Genomic DNA, 23711 nt, shown 5'->3' on the forward strand with positions numbered 1-23711 from the left:
GTCGATTATAAACTTAAACTTTGCAGTCCTTTCTCCCTGTTCTGTGAAGTAGAATTTTGCACAAAGGACACCATGGTCCAATCCCATTTGGAATTTTGGAACAACCGCGACATTGGTCAGGCAAAACTGTCGATTGAATATGATATGGTCAGTTTTGTTGTGGAAGAGTCTACCAGGAAACTCCCATGACCAACATTTAGATATTTTTAATTTTTTGAGCAATCTCATACCATTTTCCATAGTGATTGCACTGATTTACCTTCTCATGAAGAGTGTACAAGTTTTCTCTTTTCTCCACGTCTTCTTCAACCACTATCTCTTGTCTTTTCCATAATAGGTGTTCTAGAAAAACAGTAAGTAAAACTCATTGTGATTTTGATTCAGATTTCAAACAATGAAAAACAATGAAGAGCACTTCTTCAGGTGTTTGTTGGCATTCTGTATGCGTCTTCTATACAGAAACATCTATTTAGATCCTCTAAGTTCAAAGCCTTACATTTTTCACCATTATGATGTTATCTATTTGATTGTAATAAGTGGCCTATGATGTGGTCAGTTTCATTGTGTAACTGTCCACCGGGAGACTCCCATGTCCAGCGTTTAGATTCAGCCTCTGGAACTGTGAGTTACCATGGATGGTCTTGGTCAACATGATGAATTCAGACAGTCTCTCACCCTGATCGTTCCACTCCAGGCCATGTGTCTCAATGTGGAGTTCTTTGGGCGACCTTCTCGGACCTATATTGGCATTAAAAATCACCAACAATGATCTTGTAGGAGGTGTGGTCTTCTTTATAGAACTTCTCCAGTTCCATGTAGAACCTCTCAATTTCTTCTTTATCGTAGTTGGAAGTTGGTGCGTAAACGATAAAGATAGAAACTGCATGCAGTGAGCCACATCTATTCAAGCGTTATTGTCCAATTTGGGTTGTTGGGTATTCGAATGAATTGATGCTCATGGCCAAGTTCCTGTTGACAAGGACACCAACACCACCAACGCCTCTGTTATCGCATGTTCCGAGGAACAATTCTTCTCCAGTGTCAAAAATGGCGTGATGTGATTGATGTCTCCTCATTTCAGTCAGACCAATGATGTTGTACTTGATCTTCTGCACTTGCACCATCAGGTCCTCAATGGATGCTTCTGATGCCAGTGTCCGTGCATTGAAAGTACAATCATTTTAGTCTTTCTTCGTTTTGGCAGTCTAATTCATCCCCGAGATTTTTTCAGCATCTCTTTGCTCATCTTTCTTAATGCTGCTATATTGAGGGCTCTTTCGGTGACAGGTGAATGAGGCCAATTGTTGTTACTGTTTTTGGCATATCGAATACACAATGGGTAGCTTGCTAAGCTCTGCTGTGCGGGCTCAATACTCTCAGTAGCTTGCTGGGCTCTCCAAGAGGGATGGAGGCTTTTAGGGTGGCCTCCAAAAGCCCATAGAGGTGTTACCATGGTTCACACAAAATTTGAACCCTATCAAATATGGTGTGGGAATAATAAGTATTAAGTGTTTTATGGTGTGTTGTGCGGTCCAGAGAGCAACCTGGAGGGTGACTGTGGCTGGGTAGTGGATCTAGTGGGGGTCGGCCAGTGAGGTATTTATCTTGGGTAGGGTGGGGCATCTGGGTAGGATCCCTCCCTCAGATGCCAGAGATTGGAGGAGGCAGATAGAGGATCTTGTTTCCAGTTCTCATTGAACCTAGAGCTAAGGTCGCAAAGTTCTGCTTACCTGGTTTTCGAGGCTTCACTCATGTGTGAGGTTCGACCCAAGTGTCCACATCATATTCAATTGAAAGTTTTGCCTGACCGATGTCTCTATTGTCCCAAAATTCCAAATGGGATCAGACCACCGTCTCCTTCATGCGAAATTCTACTTCACAGAGCAGGAAGAAAAGTCTGCAAAATTTAAGTCTAAGAAGACAACTCCCAGAATGACCCCAACTGGGAGCTCTTTGGCACTATTGCAGCAACGTGGGAAGATGCCGTCCTTGTCAACATCGACAAGGAATATGATCGACTTGGTTCAACACCTCCATGTCTGTGTGAAGAATGCCGAGAGTGAAAAAGCCACAAACAGACACCTGTCTTTGGAAACTCTCGAGCTCATTTGTCAACGTGGTTTGTCACGAGCCTCAGGCAACCACAAGCTAATGTCTGAGCTCACAAAGCTGTGCAGAGATGCGATAAAGGAAGACCTCAAAGAGAGAAGAGCAGCAGTGTTGTCCAGTGCAGCAGAAGCCAGGAAAAGTATTTGCAATGCTCATAGTTGGTCCTTCACCAACTACAAGACCAAGATGACTGCCCTCCAGCATCCCGATGGATCTATCACATCCTCCAGAAAGGCAATGGAGAAAATTATTCACGACTTCTACTCGGATCTCTTTGAGAGCCATGTCCACCTGCCCACATACCAAATTACGCAGGATGGATATGTCGTTCCCAACGTTCTCCCTTCTGAAATCCAACACGCCATTTCACTGGTAAAGACCCATACAGCACCTGGTCCGGACAAGGTCAGCCCCGAACACCTGAAGAATCTGCCACCAGTACTCATCAATACACTGGCCCAACTCTTCACACGCTACCTCTCTGAATGCAGGGTTCTGTCTCAGTGGAAAACCAGTATGACCGTTCTGTTGTACAAGAAGGGAGATATTCATGACATCGGCAACTCTCACCCATTCTGCCTGCTGTCTGTCATCTACAAGTTTTTCACTCGTGTCATCTTGAATAGAATAGGCAGAACACTAGACGAAGGACAACCATGCGAGCAAGCCAGGTTCTGAAGGGGATTAAGCACGATAGGCCATATCCACACAGTGACCAAACTCATTGAAGTTTCACGAGAGTTCAAGATGCAGCTGTGTCTAACATTCATCGACTTAAAGAAGGCCTTTGATTCTGTTGAGACTGAGGCAGTCATCAAAGCCCTGGCCAAACAGGGCATTCAAACTCAGTATATAAAAATCCTCCGCAAGCTGTATTGTGGATTCACCACCAGGATCTCACCATTCTACAAGGAAGTGATCATTGATGTAAGAGAGGGGTTCGGCAGGGTGATACCATTTCACAGAAACTCTTCAGTGCCACCCTTGAGAACATCATTTGACAACTGGAATGGGAAGGAATGGGAGTGAAGATAGATGGTCGGCAATTATACCACCTCTGCTTCGCTGATGACATCATTCTCATAACGCCAAACATCAGCCAAGTGGCACAAATGCTGGCTGACTTTGACCACAAATGTGGAAAGGTCAGATTGCAGCCGAATCTCAACAAGACAATGTTCATGAAAAATGAACTGGTCCCTAAAGCTCCATTTGCTCTCAATGGAACGAACATCTCAGAATGCAGCAGCTATGTGTAGCTGGGTTGAGAAATCAACATGAAGAATGACTTGGTGCCAGAACTGCGCAGGAGGAAGAGAGCAGCGTGGAATGCATTCAAGAGCGTCAAAGAGGTAGTTAAGAGAACAAAGAACCTCTGGGCACATCTTTTCGATTCCACCATTCTTCCTGCACTAACATATTGCCTCAGAGACCTGGGCCCTATGCAAACAGGATGAGAATGCTATTAGGGTATCCTAAAGAGGAATTGAAAGAGCTATGCTAGGAATATCATGTCTCACTCAAGTGAGAGAAGGAATCTGGAGTTCTGACCTCTGTGGACGATCAAAAATCAGGGATTCTGTCTCATTTGCCAGAGCATCAAAAATCAGATGGGCCAGTCATGTAATGGGATTCAGAGATGACCGCTGGACTAGAGCTGTTACCGACTGGATTCCAGGGGACATCAGAAGACCTTGTGGCCGCCCACCAACTAGATGGTCAGATTTCTTTGTCAAATCCCTGAATGAATGATTTGAGGCTCTTCCTGTTCCTGGAGCAAGCAGATATCATTGGGCTGCACTAGCTCGGGACAGGGAGATGTTACTGGCGCCTGTTCGAGCAAATCGAAGATCAACGGGACGACAAGTGATACAAGGAAGTGGGCTATGTTTTTGTTTAAAAACCATCCTTTTACATATTTTATTGAGAACTTTATCAGAAAATGTTCAGATCATCATTCTTCTTGGTTTTTATTTGGGGGGCGGTCAGGGGAAAGGGGCATACTTGGCAGTGCTCAGGGCTTACTCCTGCTCTGTGTTTAAGGATCACTCCTGGCAGTGCTCAAGGGACCATATGTGGTGCCAGGGAGCAAAACCGGTTTGGCAGTGAGCAGGGAAAATGCCCTACTCACTGTACTATTGATTTGCCACATCTTTCTTTTTTTAAAATTCTTCATGTTGCTGATATAATGCATTATGGTTATGTTGAACCCTCCTTGTCTCCTGTCCTGTCCTGTGGGAATTGGTTAATGTGGATGGTCAGGAGAGGGTGCTAGAGTGAGAAAGAGACAGACACAAAAAGAAAGAATCAGACACAGGAAGAATGGGAGAAAAGCAGGAATCTGATTAAGCTCTGATCAGACTCCAATTTTATTTCTCCTAAGCCAGTTTTTTATAGTTGATTATATGAGGAAGTGGGAAGAATGGGGAAATAGCAAAGAATGCAAAAGTTTAATGAAACTGGATGTGGGTCCTGATGGCAATTGCCCTGGGCTTTTTTCTGCAACCTTCAAAAGGTACTTTGATATTTTCCCAAGAAGCGTTTTTTCCTTAGTTACAGGTCAGGTTGTACTGACATATTGTTTCCCCGGCATTGGTTCCCAGCAGTATCCCTGGAATAAAATCACTGTTTGTGGTGCAAGATTCTTACCATGTGTTGTTAAATTTGGTTTGAAAATACAGTATTGTGGATTTTTTTCTCTACAGTCATTAGACAGACTGGCATATTGCTCCATGATTCAGTGTTGAAGAATTACATGAGCCTAAGAAATTGTCCATTATCTATGTTGTTGAATATGACCTTTGGCCTTATTTGTTTTTCTGTTTTTTTTATGCTTGCTGAGATTTTTAATTTGGGGTTAAGTAGTTTCTTGAAATAAGCCTATATTGCTATACATGATATATATAGTATACTTATGTGTGTATACATATACATATATGTGTATATACATATATGTGGATACATATATGCACACACATTACATGACTGTGTAAGCTAGTAATTCAAGGTTTGTCCCCTTTTTGCCCTGCACTGAAACTACCTGTCTTCGCATTAGAACACCACAATGACAGAACTGTTGCTTAGTTTTGATATGATACATTGAATGAGCTATGCTAAGATCTATGACTTCAATATACTAGTGTGTTGAAAGTGGTGTTGTAGGTTTAGTCTGGATATATGGCTTCCAGGAAATGAATATGTGAAACATCTGGCCTAGTTATGTTATGGTGCTCATATGTAGTAGGTAAATGGGATGTTGAAGTATGCTTATGAGCATCCTTGCTTTCTTGAGGGTAGTGGTTGCTTCACTGCCTAAAACAAAGGCTTGTAGACCTGACATACCTACCATGGCTGACCTGGCAGAGCATGTTTGCCAGTGACACTGGGGCTGAACTTATCAGAGGCCAGTGTTTATCACAGGCACTTGGAGTTTATCTGATTAAGACACCTAGAGTTGACTTGCCAAAGTGCCAAAGCTAGCCTATTTTGCAAAGCCACATACCATTTTGTACCCAGAGTCGAATACTACTATTTATAAAGCTACATTGGGTCTCAGAATGGGGCCCACCATTGCTTCTGACTGGGGAGGTAACTGTCAAGATTTCTTCTTCTTAGGCAGATTCTACAAGAATGTTGAATAGAAATTCACACTTGGTTGTAAAATTTTCTTCTTCTTCTTTTTTTTTTTTTTTGGTGAGTTCAGGGGGTTGGATTGTACTTGGCTGATCTCAGGGATTACTTCTTGTGTAATCACAACAGGGCACCCGGGTTTGATAGTCGCATGCCACTTTCCCCACCCCGGGGAGGTCGATGGCGATGGACAGGTGAAGAAAGAAAGGAGGGTCAGGCTGGATGGTCTCAATTGCCATTTATTCTAATCTCATCTCCATTCTCCTCTGATTCTCTTCCTGCTTCTCCCTCCCCCATGCTACTTTATTTTCCTTTTTGATCTCCCCTCATTCTCCTCCTGCCTCTCTCATTCTCCTCCTCTGGCTCCGGATTTGGATCCTCCAGCCCACTCTTACAGTCTCGTTAAATCCCAAGCATGAGGGGTTGAGGCTTACACATAGCTGTGGTCACAATCAATAGGGTTACAATTCTTTCCCTCAGGGGATGCTTCTAGGACAGATTCTCTTTTAGCAGGCCACCCAAGAGCAGAATCCATAGGTGTGTTTCTCCTCTCCTTGTCCAACAAACATATGAGCATTCATAATATTAATCATTTTGTATGGACACAGTAAGAGATACACTAAGCTTATAGAGTTACTCTCTGGAGTCATCTCAATCTCAGACTATAGTGCTCAGGCCAGATTAGTCTTTCTTTTTCCTAGCAGGGTCTTAGTCTCATCGTTGCTTCTGGATCATGACAACCTTTGTCCATGATCAAGCTCTTAACTTATAACTAAGAATCGTGGCGCTTTGGCCTGGCCCATTTCTATGCCAAGGTAGCTCACAGCTTGTCCTGGATCCCTTCAGTCCCTTGTTGGGACCCTGCTTTGGGGGTTCTAGGAACTAAGGGCAACTGAGGTTTAAGTAGAGAAAGCAGATGCCTGGAAATGAATAATAGTTGAAGCCAATTAAATTCCAAGTTACAAAAGCATAATATTAACTGGCTTCCTATGTCTATACAAAAAGGACATTGCTTTAAAGTAAACTATTCAAAAGACATAATGAGAGGAGAAAGGCAATATTAACTTACAACACAAGTGCAGTGTCCTAGAAAGATCTGACCTTACAATTTTTTTAATTTAAATTTATTCTTTTATTGAATCACCATGTGGAAAGTTACAAAGCTTTCAGGTTTAAGTCTCAGTTATGCAATGCTCGAACACCCATCCCTTCACCAGTGCACATATTCCACCACCAAGAATCATAGTATACCTCTACCCCCCAACTCCCCAGCCCCCCACCCCGCATGTGTAACTGGTAAATTTCACTTTACTTTCACTTTACTTTGATTACATTCAACATTTCAACCAAAAACTCACTATTATTGATTTGGAGTTTCTCCCCACCTAAAGTTGACCTGCTGAAAAGAAAGCATTTGATAATTTGTTTTCCACTGCTAAGAATGAAGAGATATGATGACCTTACAAATTAACAGTCTGATTAGGGGGAAAAGCTGATTAGCTGGTTGAGGAAGAGAGCATAGAGAAGTGGTTTCAGATAGACAAAGGAATGGGAGTGACTCAGGAGCACTGTGATGGGTGTGACCTGATAAACCTAAGCTCCTTGTGGCAAGGGAGAAAGGATAAAGCAGTGTTATCCTACAACTTCTGACCCTATTCAGGTATTATTCTCGGCAGTGCTCAAACAAACATAAGTGGTACCAGGGATGAAAGTTGAGTCAGGTGTGTCAAGGTAAATGTTGTAATTGCTGTACTTTCTCCCCAGTCCTTGGACTGGTTTGTTTTAAAATCAATATTGCTTTGCCCCCGCACCTGGCTGTTTTCCCCAGGGTCCCTTGGGGGGGGTCTGAGTTTCTCTCCCTGCCCCAAGCAGAGTTCCCTCGGCTGAAGACCTCTGTAGCCTAGCCACAGCCATGCTCAAGGCCTCTCTCCACATGTTCAGATGAGCCTCACACATGAAGGAACTGGTAGAGGAACCCAGGTGTGTGGGACCCGGGGCTGAGACCTCCAAGCCTACTTGGATCGGGACTGGGCCTCTTTTGCCCGGATTTTCCATTTTCCAGTAACTAGGCAGTCACACCCAGGGACTGCCCCTAGCGCCGTGTAATCCCACCAATGACCAACATTCAGACTATAAAACCAAACTCCCGGAAGGACCTCTTATAGCCTTGTTCTCCCTCTGGGAGAACCTGCTACTGAGAGTTTCCTGCCCCCATGGGAGAGCCTCAAAAACTCCCCATGGTGTATTTATATGCCAAAACCAGTAACAATGATGAATCTAATTCCTCTGACCGTGAAAGAGCCTCCAATGAGGCACCATTGGAAAGGATGAGTAAAGAGAGGCTTCTAAAACCTCAGGGCTAGGACAAATGGAGATGTTACTGAGACCGCTTGCGAAATTTGATGATCAGCAGGATGATGATGATGATGATGATGATGATGATGATGTTGCTTTTTTGTTTTCCAGGCAAACTGATCTGTACACAGGCTCTTGAAGAGAAAAATTCCCTGTTTCTTAAACTATTTTGACTTGTCTATGCTTATTTTACACTGGTTCCTTTTCTTGGGGGGCTGGGGGGAGGGGATGGCTCACATATGGCAGTGCTTAGGGCCTACTCCTGGCTCTGTGCCTCCCAGGGATCACTCTTTGCAGTGCTCAGGGGACCACCAGTGGTGCCATATTGTCACCTTACCCGCTGCACCATCTCTCTGGCCCTTCCCCTAACTCTCAATGCTAAATTCTAGGAGCTCATCTCCCCTGCATAGCATGGAAAGATTGGGGTGTTGGTACTAGGCACAACCTCCTACCCCTATCTCACTCCACAAGTTAGGTTTCTTTAAGATTCATCCCCAATAGAAACTCAGGTCTTGAAGTGGGTTTGTTTAGTGAGAATATATCTCTTTTGTCTTTGTGACTCAGTGTTGTCCTGTTTTCTTTGCTTGTTTGGGGGAACAGGGATGATGCTCATGGCTCTGTACTGAGAGATCACTCCTGACAGTGCTTGGGTGAGCATATGTATTTCTGAGAACTGAACTGGCACCAGTTATTTGCAAAAAAAGGGCCTTAGCCCCTGTATTATTTCTCCATTTCAGTTTTTATCTTTAAATTCTTGGTTGTGGAAGCGCCAGTCTTCCAGCTTTAGGTCTTCTGAATTTATATATTCGTAGTTAATTATAAATTTATTGTTTCTGTTGAGAAATTGTGTATAATTCCTATGCCACTGTCTTTAGCTTTTCTGCTCTATAATATCATTTTTCCAATATATCTTTATCAGTTGTTCTAACAACTAGCAAGTAATTTAGCACTTTTTCATGTATACTTGTACTTAAAATAATTTGTTATGTTATTTTGAGAGTATGATTTTAATGACTATGAGTAAACATGTGGGTTGTGCTATTTTATTATTATTTACCTATTGCCAAAACTTTTGTGTCAACATCAATCAATTTGTGCAAATCTTTCAAATAACACCCCTAGAAAAATGGTGCTATAATTCAGAGACAACAAACGGCCAAAGATAACAGAAGTGGAGTTTTGTCTGTAGACCTGAGTTCACATGGGAGTCAGAGAAGCCGGGAAGGGTCCTTGATACATCTATGATGAGTATGATGCTGGAATGATGTATGCACAAAAAGTATAATTAACAGTTCATAAATCCCAGTACCACAATAAAAATATCTTTTTAAATTTTATTTTATTATATTGAATTACCATGAGAAAAAAATACAAAGCTTTCAGGTTTAAGTCTCAGTCATACAATAATTGAACCCTCATCCCTTCACCAGTGCACATGTTCCCTCTAAACTCTGAGTAGTGTGTGAATTTTAAACCTTGATAGGTAAAAAATTGTCCTTTTTAAAAAATTTTTTATTAGAGAATCACTGTGATGTACAGTTACAAACTTACGAACTTTTGTGTTTGCATTTTACTCATACAGTGATTGTTTACCCATCCCTCCACCAGTGCCCATTCACCTCCACCAATGATCCCTGTATCCCTCCTACCACCCTTACCCCATCCCCCACCACCCCACCCTGCCTCTGTGGCAGGGCATTCCCCTTTGTTCTCTCTCCTTTTGGGTGTTATACTTTGTAATAGAGGTATTGAGTGGCTATCACGTTCGGTCTATAGTCTACTTTCAGCTTGCATCTTCCAACCCGAATGGGTCCTTTGGATCAGTGAGTAAGTGTTGGGTTTCGAGCACTTGCCTTGCATGTGGCTCACCCCAGTTTTATTCCTAATGGTGTCTTCAAGCTTAAAGCTGGGAGTAAGCCCCATACGGCACTGGGTATGGTCCAGACCCACCCCCGTTGTCATGTTTTAAATTCCATAACTTTGTTATTAAAGAATTAATAATCAAAATTTGTATGTCTATATTTTTGTGCATAAATCATAGAATTTACCTTTTCATTGTTAAATATCAGTTAGGTAAGGTGATATATCCATATTTCATTACAATTTATTCACCCATTCTGGCAATTTTACAATAAGGTTTTCAGACTAAAAACTCATATATATATATATATATACACACACACATTTATAATATGTATGTATGTAGCATATTAGACTTTAGAGCACCAAATCCTTATTTCAAATGTAGGAAAATGGACATTTTCATGATTCTGTTTCTTATTAAAAATGTTTTGTCTTTTCTTTTTATGGCATATCTTGCACTGTAGCTCTGTAGTCCATTGTTCATTGATTTGCTTGAGCAGGCACCAGTAATGTCTCCATTGTGAGACTTGTTGCTACTATTTTTGGCATATTGAATACACCATGGGTAGCTTGCCAAGCTCTGCTGTGTGGGTGGGATACTCTCAGTAGCTTGCCAGATTCTCCGAGGATGGAGGAATTGAACCTGGGTCGGCTGCGTGCAAGGCAAACACCCTACCCTCTGTGCTAACGACATTACATTATGTTTTCTAGTTTTCCTTATCTAGGTCCTGCACATTTATAATCAGTTTATTTTTAATTTATCACTTGCTTAAATTTTATAGCAATATATTCAGAACCATGTATTATAATTTTATAAGCTGGTTAGGGGAGGACATAGGACTTAATTAGCTTTGTGTTGCACACAATTGCTATAATAACTGAGCATCAGTAGATGCAGGTAAGTAGCCTTTGCTCAACAAGGTGAATGTGTCTAAAGCTTATGGTTAGTCCTCACTCCACACTCTTCTTTAACTCACAGCTCAGGGCCAGAGCATTAGTACAGCAGGTTAGGTGATTTCTTTGCATGCAGCTGACCAATTTGAGCCCTGACCATACCAGGGGTGATCTTTGAGTGCAGAGCCAGGAGTAAATCCTGAGCTGCCAGGTGGGGTCACAAACCAGAAGACAAAAACTAAACAAACCTGACTCTTATTTTTCTTGAGCATTTATTTTGGAAGAAGTTTGAGACTAAGAATTCATACTGGGAGCTTCATGATTAGATCTGTCTCTCTCTTAGCATCGAGGTGCTCAGCTACATGTTGTTGTTTTTCTAGGCAGACTGGCACAGACTTCACGTCTTCCCCACCAGTTCCGACCTCACGGAACAGGTTACCCCCAATAGGCCCAGAGACTGGTGAGCAAAATACAGCAATTCCTGGATCTCGCCCTGTTTCTGTAAGACATTTCATTATATTTAAGTCTAATTATTTAATGAGTCTGTTGGAAAATAAGAAAAACCAAATATACTCTTGGTACATCTTAAGTGTAATCAGTATATATTCATAATATGTCTCCCTGAAAGTAAATAACTTCTTAGAATTTAAGGGATAGTAGAATTAAATCACTATTTTGTGAAGTGAATGGGACTAAATAAAAAATTTCAGATGTCAAGGGACTATTTGAAATTCAGGATAGTAAAGATGTAATGAAGAAATAACACAAATATTAGTCATTAAACAGGATTCATTCTGAATCCTGCCACAAAAACTCTGTATTATTTGGCCTATTTTAAACTCCCTGAGCCTGACTGTATTCTCATGCAAAGGGAACAAAAATTCCTACCTCAAAGAATAGTTAGACACGGCCAAACCAACAGAACCCAAAGACTGGTCTAAGGAACTGAGCTTGCCACAGTGAAGGTGAGGGGTCAGGGAGTTGTTACTGAGGGTTGGGGGGTGTGGGATGGGTGCAGAGACACTGAGATAAGGAGTGAGGGAAGCAATCACTACAATGGAGCAAAGACAGTGTTTGAACACTGGGTGTGTGAAACTCTATCATGAACAGTATTATAAGTCACGATACTTAAAATTAAGAATAGTAATTCTTTTAAGTATTAAATTAATTTGTGAATATTAAGCAGTAACTGGCAAAGTTATGAACTCAATGAAATATTTTGGTCAGCTATTAGATATATACTCAACTCAACTGGGTTTTTTTGCAATGTTGAGGCTATGTCCTTTTACCCAGATTCAAGTCAGCAATACACTGATTAAAGGTCTAGGAAACACAAACTGCTGATAGTATATACAAACAAATTTCCTGAAGTTCACAGTGATATATTACTTCACTTGCTGAGGCAGCTTGTGTATTTTACATGACACACAAGGACCTGAATAGAGATAAACCAATGGAAACGTTTAATCTCTGCTTCCTTGAGCATACCAACTGTGCCCATTCCTAGAAGGCAAGGGTTTCTAAGCTTTCCTGATTTACTTTCCTGATGTACAATATGATGGCTGAAAATCGTAAATGTAAAAGCATGCATCCCTTTTAAAAGTTCGATGCAGCAACAGTGCAGAAGTCCAGCTCCTGATACTTTACTAAAAAGAATTTGATGCAGCTAGAGTTATTACCATTTCCTAACATGGTACTACCATCTAGTTTCATTTAGTTGATGTTTAAAAGATCCATTTAGTTGATCTTTAGTTTTTTTAAAAAAAATTATTTCTACTTTTTAATACTGTTTGGGGGCCACATCTGGCAGATCTTGGGGCTGACTCCTGGCTCTATGCTCATGGGTCACTCCTGCTGGTGCTGGACGATCATGTAGGGTGGTGGGGATTAAACCTGGACCAGGTGCATGTAAGGCGAGCGCCTTACCCACTGTCCTACTGCTCTGCCCCTCCCCCCAATAGTTACATTTTTATAACGTTTTTAATCTTGTTCAGGGGGAACAGCTCAAAGGGCTGGGGCTTATGCCTACAGAGACCCTCCTTTGAACCTTAGCATTGCCAGGTGTGGTCCTCATGACCTCCAGCAAACTGAGTCCCAGGAGCATTGCATTTCTAGAACCTCACACTGCACCACTGTACCAAGTGCGTCCAGACCTTTCCCCAAACATTAAATGTCTTTTTAGCTTAATATACCTTTACATTGAAATAGAAATCATTTAATAAGCGAGTGAACGAAGTCCTGTGAGGCAGCTGCAGATTCTCTTTCGTTTCTTTGTGGATTGCCTTGACTGTAAGAGGTGTCTTGCCCGTCCTTTAGCACAGAGGAAGGCATCTGCAGACCCGCGTGTTAAGTGCGCTCCCTGACAGTGTAGAGCGATCGCCTCTTCGAGAAAGAACCTTTACCATGGATCAGCTCTCCAGGCCCAGCACAACTCATACATTTCGGGTAAGCTCCTCTGTTACCCATCAGTTGGATTTCCTTTTTCTTTTCTTTTCTTTTCTTTTCTTTTCTTTTCTTTTCTTTTCTTTTCTTTTCTTTTCCTTTCTTTTCTTTTCTTTTCTTTTCTTTTCTTTTCTTTTCTTTTCTTTTCTTTTCTTTTCTTTCCTTTTCTTTTCTTTTCTTTTCTTAATTATTTGAAACAATGAACTTCAACTTGCATTTGACTTTGCTTTTATAGTCGGATACATCTCGAAAAGGTTCATTGATACTGACAGAGTTTGCTGGTCACACATGGACCGGTCAAGGATTTTTGACAGGTCAGTGTCCATATATAAATAAATTATGCAATAGATGATATTTCAGGTCTCGCAAAGAGAAATGAAAAATAAACTAATTCAGCACAACTTGTTATATCAAACCACACAAAGGAAAATACAAAACACTTGTGTTCTACATACAAACTCCCAAAATCTCTATAAAAAGCAAGATTATAAAAGGTAAGTGCACAACTGCTGTGGGTGCAAAGGAGAAAATGCTTAAATATTCTCACTTAGAGTCCTTTGTTGTTGGAAAGAGAAAAGTTCCTCTTCATGAACTCTGTAAGAATTTCATCATATCCTGAATAAACTATTCTCTTTCTGCCATGGAGTTTTCATTATTCCTTCCAAATAAAATCTGAATCATAGATTTTTCTCTGTCAAGATCTAAATGTACAAATGCTTCTAAAAGATAAATAAATATTCTAATTATTTTTTATAAATGCTTCGCAGATAAGTGTTTATTCTTAACCTAGTCTGTTATTTCAAGAATAAGGTTTCTAGTTTAGAATTCAGGTGTTTAATGGGATTTTAAGAGATGTTTTCATTTTATGAACTGCTATCAAGTTTTTTGTTCTGAAACATTTTGCCAACATTTTAGTAACACAGTACTGTCAGTTTTCTTTCTTTCTATTTTTTTATAAGCCAATGATTTTTTTTTAATTAAATCACCATGTGGAAAGTTACAGATTCCAGGCTTATGTCTTGGTTATACACTGCTCGAACACCCATCCCTTCACCAGTGCCCATATTCCAACACCAAAAACCCCAGTATACCTCCCACCTCACCACCCCCCACCCCCACCCCCGCCTGCGTCGCTGATAAATTTCACTTTATTTTCTCTTTACCTTGATTACATTCCATATTTCAACACAATATTCACTATTGTTGTTGGAGTTTCCCCTCAAAAAAAAAAAAAAGAACCAGCCCTGCTGACAAAGAAGCATTTGATAGTTACTTTTCTATTGCTGAGAATGAAGAGATATGAAGTCGCATGGCCCCTATTAGGATTTCTGCATTTTAGTACTTTAGTAGTTAAGTCCAGTGAGATTTATGTTAGAAATTGCATCATTTCCCTTCCTGGGGAAGCATGGGGTTATGGCTTAGTTCACAGCCTAGAGACATTGGTGGAAGCAGTTGCTGGTACCAAAAGTAGTCTAGCTGGCCTCCAGATCATGGTAATCAGCAGCAGAGCGGCCGCACAAACAAACATGTGGCCACCCGGGTCACATCTCGGCAGAGCGCACGCCAATATCATCCCGGCCTGAGACTGCCCACACGTGTCTTGCTGTTTTAAGTTCCAACCTCTCTCTCTCTTTTTATTTCTCTTCCCATGCCACCAAGTTCATACCTGCTTAAAAGTCCTCATAAAATGGCGGACACCGCACCGCTTTACAAGCCAATGATTTTTTAACTGTTAGTTTTCATTCCAACTCTACAACTGTTTAGCTGAGGAATCTTGGCAATGCTTCACTCTCCCTGGACCTTCAAGTCTCCTTGTAGGAAAGCTTAGGGTGGATAAAATAATTACTGCAATATGTATGAAAAGGGCCTAACTGAAGGATACAAAGGTACAGTGGGTAAATGTTTGTTCAAATGTGGCTGTGGTTGGAGCACCAGTATCCCATATGGTCCCCTGAGGCCTGCCAGGAGTGATCCCTGAATGCAGAGCTAGGAGTAAGTCCTGAGTTATGCTGGATGTGACCCCAAAACAAAGAAAAGACAAAGGAATAAAAGGATCTAACTAGGTATCAGACACACACTGCTAAAAACATATTGTTTATACCACAGATAATATCAAATGTGAAGAGTAATTTTCTGTTAACAGGGAAATAATATATTTTAACTTTTAAATAATTACAATAAAAGTTAAGCATTAGGATAACACAGGTTTACCATTGCTTGAATCAGTCCTTCCATGATTCTGTCCTATAGTTATATAAAAAAGTTTTTTCACCCTTTAAGAACTGGGTGCTTCTTAAAGGAGGGAGAGTGATATGCAGGATATCATCTCAGTAACAATATAGCAAACTACAATGACACTAAAGGGGGAAAAGAAAGTGCCTGCCATAAAGGCAGACTGGGGGCAGGACTGGGGGCATTGGTGGAGGGAATGGACCCCAGTGAAGGGATTGGTGCTTGAACATTGTACATCTGAAACTCACTCATGAATAACTTTGTAACTCATGGTGATTAAATAAATTTTTTTAAAAAGTAGAATTTTCTCCCATGCTAATTGTCCTAAGCTACTATTGCCTCCCCCACACCCTCAGATATTCCTTATCTGTGTTACTAAGAAAAATTCTGTCTCATAATGGCATAGCAAACACAGGCTTTAGCCTAACTGTAAATCAGTCAAGGGGGAATGGGCACCAAAATTTGTATAGGATTCAATTAGACAAGGTTTCAATTTGTGCAAAATTCAATGTGAAAAGCTGGAGCCAATCACCAAAAATAATTAATCTGTGACTCAAGGATAAATCCAGCTAGTCTGAAGATGAGAAGGCCTGTAAGTGACAAGCAGGAACACCTACTGTATATGCAAGTAGGTAAAGTGCCAGAAGTTTCCTGGAGGAGATCTGAGCCGTAGAAATCAGGTAAGGGAGAAAGGACTTAAAACTGATCCTTATGCTTCTGTGGGTGAATAATTCATACTGGTGCTGAAAGAGTGAGTTTTAACTCAATTTTGGAGAAGTTTAGGCACTAATCCAAATGAGGATGACTAATAGGTAGTTTGGCAACAAGCAAAGCTTAGTATAGGGAACCAGACTCCATACTTCTTTTAAATCTGAGTAAGCACACATGAACGTGCGCGTGCACATGCACGCATGTGATACATTTGTGTATGTGTGTGTGTGTATATATGTACATATATCAAATGCTATGTGGTAAATAAATAATTTTTAGAACTATTATTACTGCTCAATTTAAGGTCTCTCATTTCTACACAAGCAACTGAGGGAACAGAAGAGAGCTGGTCTAGTTTTGGTTTTTTTTCATAGTATCATCTATTTATTGATTATTTTTTGCTTTTTTATTTTTGCTTTTTTGGTCACACCTGGCGATGCACAGGGATTACTCCTGCCTATTACACTCAGGAATCACTCCTGGCAGTGCTCAGGGGACCATATGGGATGCTGGGAATCGAACCCAGGTAGCCCGCATGCAAGAAAAATGCCCTACCCGCTGTGCTATTGCTCCATCCCACATCATCTATTTATTGATATATGTATATCGATTGGACTGATTTCAATGTCAGACTGGAAACAAAGGTGTCTCAAACTCAAATATTTTTTTTTTCTTTTTGGGTCACACCCAGCGATGCTCAGGGGTAACTCCTGGCTTTGCACTCAGGAATTACTCTTGGCGGTGCTTGGGGGACCATATGGGATGCTGGGGATCGAACCCGGGTCGGCCGCGTGCAAGGCAAACGCCCTACCCGCTGTGCTATCGCTCCGGCCCCAGAAACTCAAATATTTTTTAAGTTGGTAGTTAAATGAATAATTTCAAGTAGATAGATAAACGTAATTAATAACTGACAGCATTGAATGCTCCCAAAGTAAGTAGAGTACAACTATGATCACAATTCAGAGTATGATAGAAGTCTTTATGGGAAAGGGAAGTAAAGAAAACATCATGGAAAAATAGTAACATATCATCTATTAACTTGATTTTAGGAAAACTTGGGCTCTGCTCAGTAAAAGGAAAGGAATATCAATTGTGGCAGAAATAACATGAGTGTATACAAAGACCTTCAAAAGCTTGGCATTTCTCTGGCAAATTGTAGATAAATTCGTTTAAAAAGTATGTCAATCCCAGAAAGAGATTTTCTTTCAGGGGCATATTGACAGGGGTGTATTGGGCACCTTATTTACACAAATAATTATTAATGAATAATGATTTCTTTCAAACTCTGATCATCCTGTTATTCATATTTCTCTCAGATTAATTCATAAGTGCTGTAGAAGATGGAATCAAGTTAGTAGAGAATAAAAGTCTATTTGTATTACATTTGAATTTTATCACCCCTTTATCACACAGACTTATGCATACTGTCCAAACAATCCCCTCCATATAATTACAGTCTCTGTTAGAGTTGATATTCATGCTCATGAGTCAATAATAGATATCCAGTTTTTAAAGAAAATTAAAATTAAATTAGAAGGGAAAGAAAAAAAGCTGCCCAGCTGGGGAGCAACTTACTATAGGACTAAGTATTTCCCCTTTTAATGTATTTAATTTAACCCTGAATAAGTGTGCATCTCAGTCATTACATTAGTCCAAAGTACACCTTTCAATGGTTCTTTAAACTTTATTGCATTTTTTCATGCCTATATTTTTTAAATAATTCTTTTCTTTTCCTCTGACAAGCAGCTATATCTTATCTATCTTATCTTTCATTCCAAGTGCAGAAAGCCTCTGAGGACATATTTGAAGAGTGGAAAATCTTTCTCAGGCTGCCAAAATTAATTCTGCCTATGAGAAGTGCCAGTTGAAAGAGCTCTCTTGTCAGCTGAACACTTTTAGGCCTTTAGGAAATGACCTCTGGGGAGAGATTCTTGCAAAGCCACAGGCTTTGGGGTGGGCAGGGAACACCTTTCCTTCTCAGACCTCAACTTGCAGTTTTGTAGAGAGAACTGTTTCTTGGTTTATGCAAAAGTGACATTTAAATCTTTCTTTCTTTCTTTTTTTTTTTACTTTTTGAGTCACACCAGGCAATGCTCAGGGCTGACTCCTGGCTCTGCACTCAGGAATCACCCCTGGCGGTGCTCAGGGGACCATATGGGATGCTGGGAATCAAACCTGCGTGCAAGGCAAAGTTCTACCTGCTGTACTATCACTCCAGCTCCTCTTTTCTTTTTTAATTTTTTTAAATATCACCTGCACAAGCACACAAAATATCCTGTGGGGACCTGAGGGTCTTGTTTGTTTGTTTGTTTAACATTTTAATGATAATCACTTCTTTTGGTTGGTACTTCAGGTTCACAGAATCTACCAAAATCTTTTCAGAGGACAACTTTGACATCAAGAAGGAGATTCCAAATAGCATCTTGACACTACCCTGACTGGAACTACAGCCCTTGTTTGAGCACTGACTGCCTGGCTCAGCATACCATTCATTACTTTAAGTTGAGAAGTATTAAACTGCATTACCTGTTTGTCAGAAGTCTGAGGTGTTAGAATATTTGAAATAAATGCAGACAAATAAATAATTCAATTTTTAACACTCTGCGATGGAAAGAGAATACAAGTCAAATTCACCCATCTTTATTGGAAACAGTCTGAAATTCTATAAGCTTGGTTCAGAAGACTCTTGTATGTGTTCATAATTCATTCTTTATAAATTACATACAATTGTGTTATTTATTTACACATTACTTAAATATTTGAGTGTGTTTTCTAAGAATGTGTTACTTGTAACTTTTGTCTTAGCCTATTTTTTGTGTACTATTCTATTGTTTGTTATTGACTATCAAAATCCTCATCACTACTCGATGTTACTTCCCTTTTCACTTTCTTTTAGAAAATGGCAGTCATTTTTAGGGCAACATGCCCATCTGATTAAAGGTCCAGATATTTGACCTATTGTGATGACTTTCTTGCATCTTTCTTAGAAAATGCTTTAGACATGAGCTTCTTCAAGGAATGTCAGTGAATAACCCTACCACATCAATCTTGATTTGCTCATTTTCCTTTTCAAATTAAAGCTTAATTTTTTTCCAAAATGAATTTGTACTTAAGGCAGAAAACAATTTTATTTATTTGCTTTAGGAAAATAATTTTAAATAATAGCAGTTGGTCCTCTTTATTGTTCCCAACAGAGGTGGCTATTCATTGAAGGGACACCTTTGCAGAAGCATCTTCCTTATTTCATCATAATCTGACTTTACTCAAATGTCACCTGAGCAATAAAGTCTTTCTTGATCACTGTATCTAAAGTAGCTATTCTTTCCATTCTCTGTCCTTTTGTCCTGCTTAACTTTTCTCTGAAGTGTGTATCCCAATGAGATGTTAATGAAACAGGCAATGTACAAGAGTAATTTTCAGTTGGAGCAAATCTGTGGGAGTCTTCCTCCCCATTTTTTTCTTTATAAAATATAAAGAAAAAAATAAAATATAAAATAAGTCCTTATATAATAAAAATATAAAATAAGTCCTTAGACTTATTTTGCTACTGTTAGATCTCAAATTACCAAAACTTCTTATTTTCTCTCAGAAAATTATATTTTATTGATCTGATTTTAATGAGCTCTGAATTGGTCCTTACCTATTCATATAAATGTACAATAAATTATTGCAGACATATCTCTGGTTGTGATAAGTTGATTTTTTATTGCCTAACTACAGAAATTTAAAAAGAGTTTGAGGACTAGAATTAGTGTTGTCTTTAATCATAGGCAAAAAAAAGTGATCATATAAACTTGCTTCTAATCAATATGTTCTCCACTCTTTCTTTATACTGACTAATGTGATAAATTAGGGAGTAGAAATGAAAGTGTTTGCTCTCTGTATCAGACTTGGAAGATCATATTCCAATTATTCTAGGTTATATTCTTAATTCAAAATTAATAGCCCAGAAAACTAACCAAATGATTGAAAACAAAGAAAATGATAACAGAACTACAGATGTTTATTGGGATCATTAGGTATGAACTATTATCAAGTGGAAAAGTGGCAGATAATTTTAACAAAGAACTGGAATCCTGAAATAATAGTCACATAGAATTATAGACTAATACAATGACTGAAAGAAGAAAGCAACTATGTGGAATATATTAAACACAGTAGACAAGAGTATTAGTAAACTAAAAAGATAGTCCAACAGACAATAATAGTTGGGAGCACTAAGAAATGAATATTGAAGCATATAGAAAAGTCTTAATAATACATATAAATTACAAATGTGGTATAACATAAATACAAAGTATTCATACATAAAATTGTAACACATTAGTTGCAAAAATAAAAGCAAAGGGAAAAAAAGCAGAATTTGTAAAGATATTAAGAAATTTTCAAGATTGATGAGACAGCTGTGTATTCACTCAAGAAGTTAGAGGAAAGTAAAATAAGGTACAATCAAAAAAACCACACATTAAGAACAGTCAAGTTGCTAAAGACAACAATCATTAAGAACATAAAAAATAACAGGCTTAATAAGACTTACTTCCAAAGGAATAATAGTAAGACTGACAAATGAAGGAAGCTGAGAAACCATGGTCAAAACATCTTTAAAGAGTTCTAAGAAAGCAACTGCCCACCCAGATTTTTTTAAGTGGGGTGGGTTTGTCCACACATGATAGTGCTCAGGAAACCATATGTGGTGCCAGGGTTTAGTGCACCTGGCTCCCAATTCAGACATCTGGCTCCCACTTCATATATTACATGGAAAATATATACTTTTAAAATGAAAACCAAATAGCAAGGATTTGGGATAACCCAAAGCTAGGAGAATTTATCACCATCAAATCTACACTTAAGACTCACTTTTTAAACAGTGGACTATGACCCTAACTGAGGTCACATAATCAAATTTGGGAGTGGTGAAAAATGTGGCAATAGTAAAATATTTCTGAGCATGCAATAACAAATTCAAAATCAATCATGCAATTAATATGCGGTGTTTCTGGCAATGCTCACCTTTGATGCAATTTTGAACAAAAAGAAGCTGCTGATGGAAAAAGGTTAAGTGATCCTGCACTAAAGGAAAAAGTGAGAATTCTTCACGTAGAAGCTAAGTTATCTTAGAAGAAAGCACAGTAAAATAGAAGTACTTAAACATATTTTAATCATTCTTTGGAAAACCTTAGGGTTTTCTTTTACAGTCTTCAACTGATTGAAAGAAACCCACATACACTGTGGAGAGAAATCTCTTTTACTAAAAGTAAAAGATTTCAATGTCAATCGTATTCAAAATAATTCCTAGACAATTTCATCTAGGCTTATCTCTGACCAAGTCAACACATAGAATTACTCATTACAATTGGCAAAACCTTCTTAAAGAAAACTACACTTAGGGCTGGAGTGATAGCACAGCTAGTAGGGTGTTTGCCTTGCACGCGGCCAACCCGGGTTTGATTCTCAGCATCCCATATGGTCCTCTGAGCACCGCCAGGGGTGATTCCTGAGTGCATAGCCAGGAGTAACCCCTGTGCATTGCCAGCTGTGACCCAAAAAGCAAAAAAAAAAAAAAAGAAAAAGAAAAAAAAGGAAAACTACACAATATTTCTGAAGGTATTTTAAAATACTAAAATAAATGAAGTGGTGAATCATGTTCACAGATTGGATCTGAAGACTCAAGTAACGTGAAGATGGGCAGTCCTTTCCAAATAGAACTTGATATCCAATTCAATCAGTCTAATTTAATTAGGGTTCAAGGACATAGCAAGTGGTAGTACTCAAACTCACTTGTATGACGGTTTGGATTTGATACCTGACACCATCAGAAAACTATTCAATTAGGAAATTGTGTATTGTTTGTGCAAGTGTTACTCTAAATTACAAAACATGTAGAAAAATAGCAATATTGATTTAACATATTTTAAAAGTTTTTTTGACAAATTACAATGACATCAAAGCAGAAAAATTATAGGAATTAAAATATACATTGCTAAACAAACAGTGGAACAAGATAAATCATAACTATGCGTACTGTCATATGATATTTGACAATATGTCCTTGCACTACTTGAAGAAAAGATAGCATTTTACATGGGTTACCTCCAGTGCTATAAGGGGTCTTTCCCAGAAATACTTGATCGAGGGTCAGCAGTCAGCTGGTGATTTTCAGCATCATTTACCTCCTCTATCTTCATGGACCTTGACTTTCATCTTCTCTAATCCTTATTATGTTCTGTTAGGTGATGGAATCTTAAGGTACTATGGAAAATATTTTTAGAACATGTTACTTCAAATCACTTATAAAATGACTATAAAATATAGCTAAACATTCTAAAACTGACAGGCAAGTTCTATTAAGCTGGCTTCATACTACCTATCTTGCTTCATACTAACATTATCTTGCTCTGGTCACAATGGACACTTTAAGGCCCAATCAGGGACTCTCATGCCCTCCTGAGAACACATTCCTTCTTTAGAGCATTTCTTTGCTCATGTTGCTGTTGCCTAGAGCATCACCCAGTCTCCCTTCTCTGCTTTTTGAGGGCAGTAGTTGTATTTCATACTCTAATAAATCCACAATGACATTATCAATAGGAAACTGGGACTTTAAGCAAAGAAATGAAGACAAATCAATTTAATGGTATGATGACTAATGCAAAAAAGAGTTGGTTTTATTAGCATGTTCCTGGTCTCAAAATTTCTCCTAATGAATTACCAAACTTATATTTAAAGATCCAAATGCTTATAATAGTAAGTACTGCAATAAATTTGAGAGATGAACATATTTAGGAAAGGGGAATACACACAAGTAAAATAATTTATCCATTTTGTGGTCAATAAGTGGTGGTGATAGGGATGATGGGGGGTCTAAGGAGAAAGACTTAATCCTCAACAACTTAGTGGATGAATCCTAGTGAGTCTGGCACCATACCATGCCTACTGAAGCCAAGGAAGCAGATTGGTTACTCTCATCACAGAAGGTGAAGATGGGAGTGTGGCAAGAAGCCAGTATTAGCTCAGGTCTCAGCAGGGAGAAACGGAGAGCTATGGGCAGTGATGTATTGACCCTCCAATGGCTCCAGCTTCTTGATTAGCTGGGGTTTTTATAGCCCATCACTATTGTTGCTGTGCTTCTCCCTGTATGTGTATAACTTCCATTAGCTCCTGCATTCATCATTCTATTTGCTTCCAACTTCTGTCTCCTTATTGATAATTATTGTTGGTATGACCATAGACCATCTAACGTCTAGGAAGCCTAAGACAAACTTCTAGTTGTTAAGTTTTGTGGGGGTCCTATAATCTCAGTTTCTTTCTACTTCTCCTCTTCAGCATCTTGTTGATCCATTTCCATGAGGTTCACATTAGAAAATGCTTAATAGTGTGATTCACACAATTCCACTTTGTCATCCTCATTTATTTCATTCAACCTAACTTGGTGTGTCTGTCCAACAGTTTCCCTAGGAGTTTCTGCAATGACTGCAAAC

General features: G+C 39.3%; 1 protein-coding gene across 5 annotated transcripts in view; it reads left to right on the forward strand.

The window, feature by feature from the left end:
• Positions 1-19914, forward strand: part of FAM149A (family with sequence similarity 149 member A) — a 60153-nt gene extending 40239 nt beyond the window's left edge. For 4 of the 5 annotated variants that reach the window (XM_055120964.1, XM_055120990.1, XM_055120976.1 and 1 more), the window contains 4 exons: positions 11232-11352; positions 13168-13296; positions 13529-13607; positions 18590-19914. In XM_055120964.1, the coding sequence (XP_054976939.1) occupies positions 11232-11352; positions 13168-13296; positions 13529-13607; positions 18590-18663 (403 nt within the window). In that variant the 3' untranslated portion in view covers positions 18664-19914. The remainder of the gene's footprint in view (positions 1-11231; positions 11353-13167; positions 13297-13528; positions 13608-18589) is intronic. The other variant, XM_055120969.1, reaches the window with a different exon arrangement.
• Positions 19915-23711: the final 3797 nt, after the last annotated feature.

The sequence above is a fragment of the Sorex araneus genome, chromosome 1 (genome assembly GCF_027595985.1).
Source record: "Sorex araneus isolate mSorAra2 chromosome 1, mSorAra2.pri, whole genome shotgun sequence".
NCBI lineage: Eukaryota > Metazoa > Chordata > Mammalia > Eulipotyphla > Soricidae > Sorex > Sorex araneus.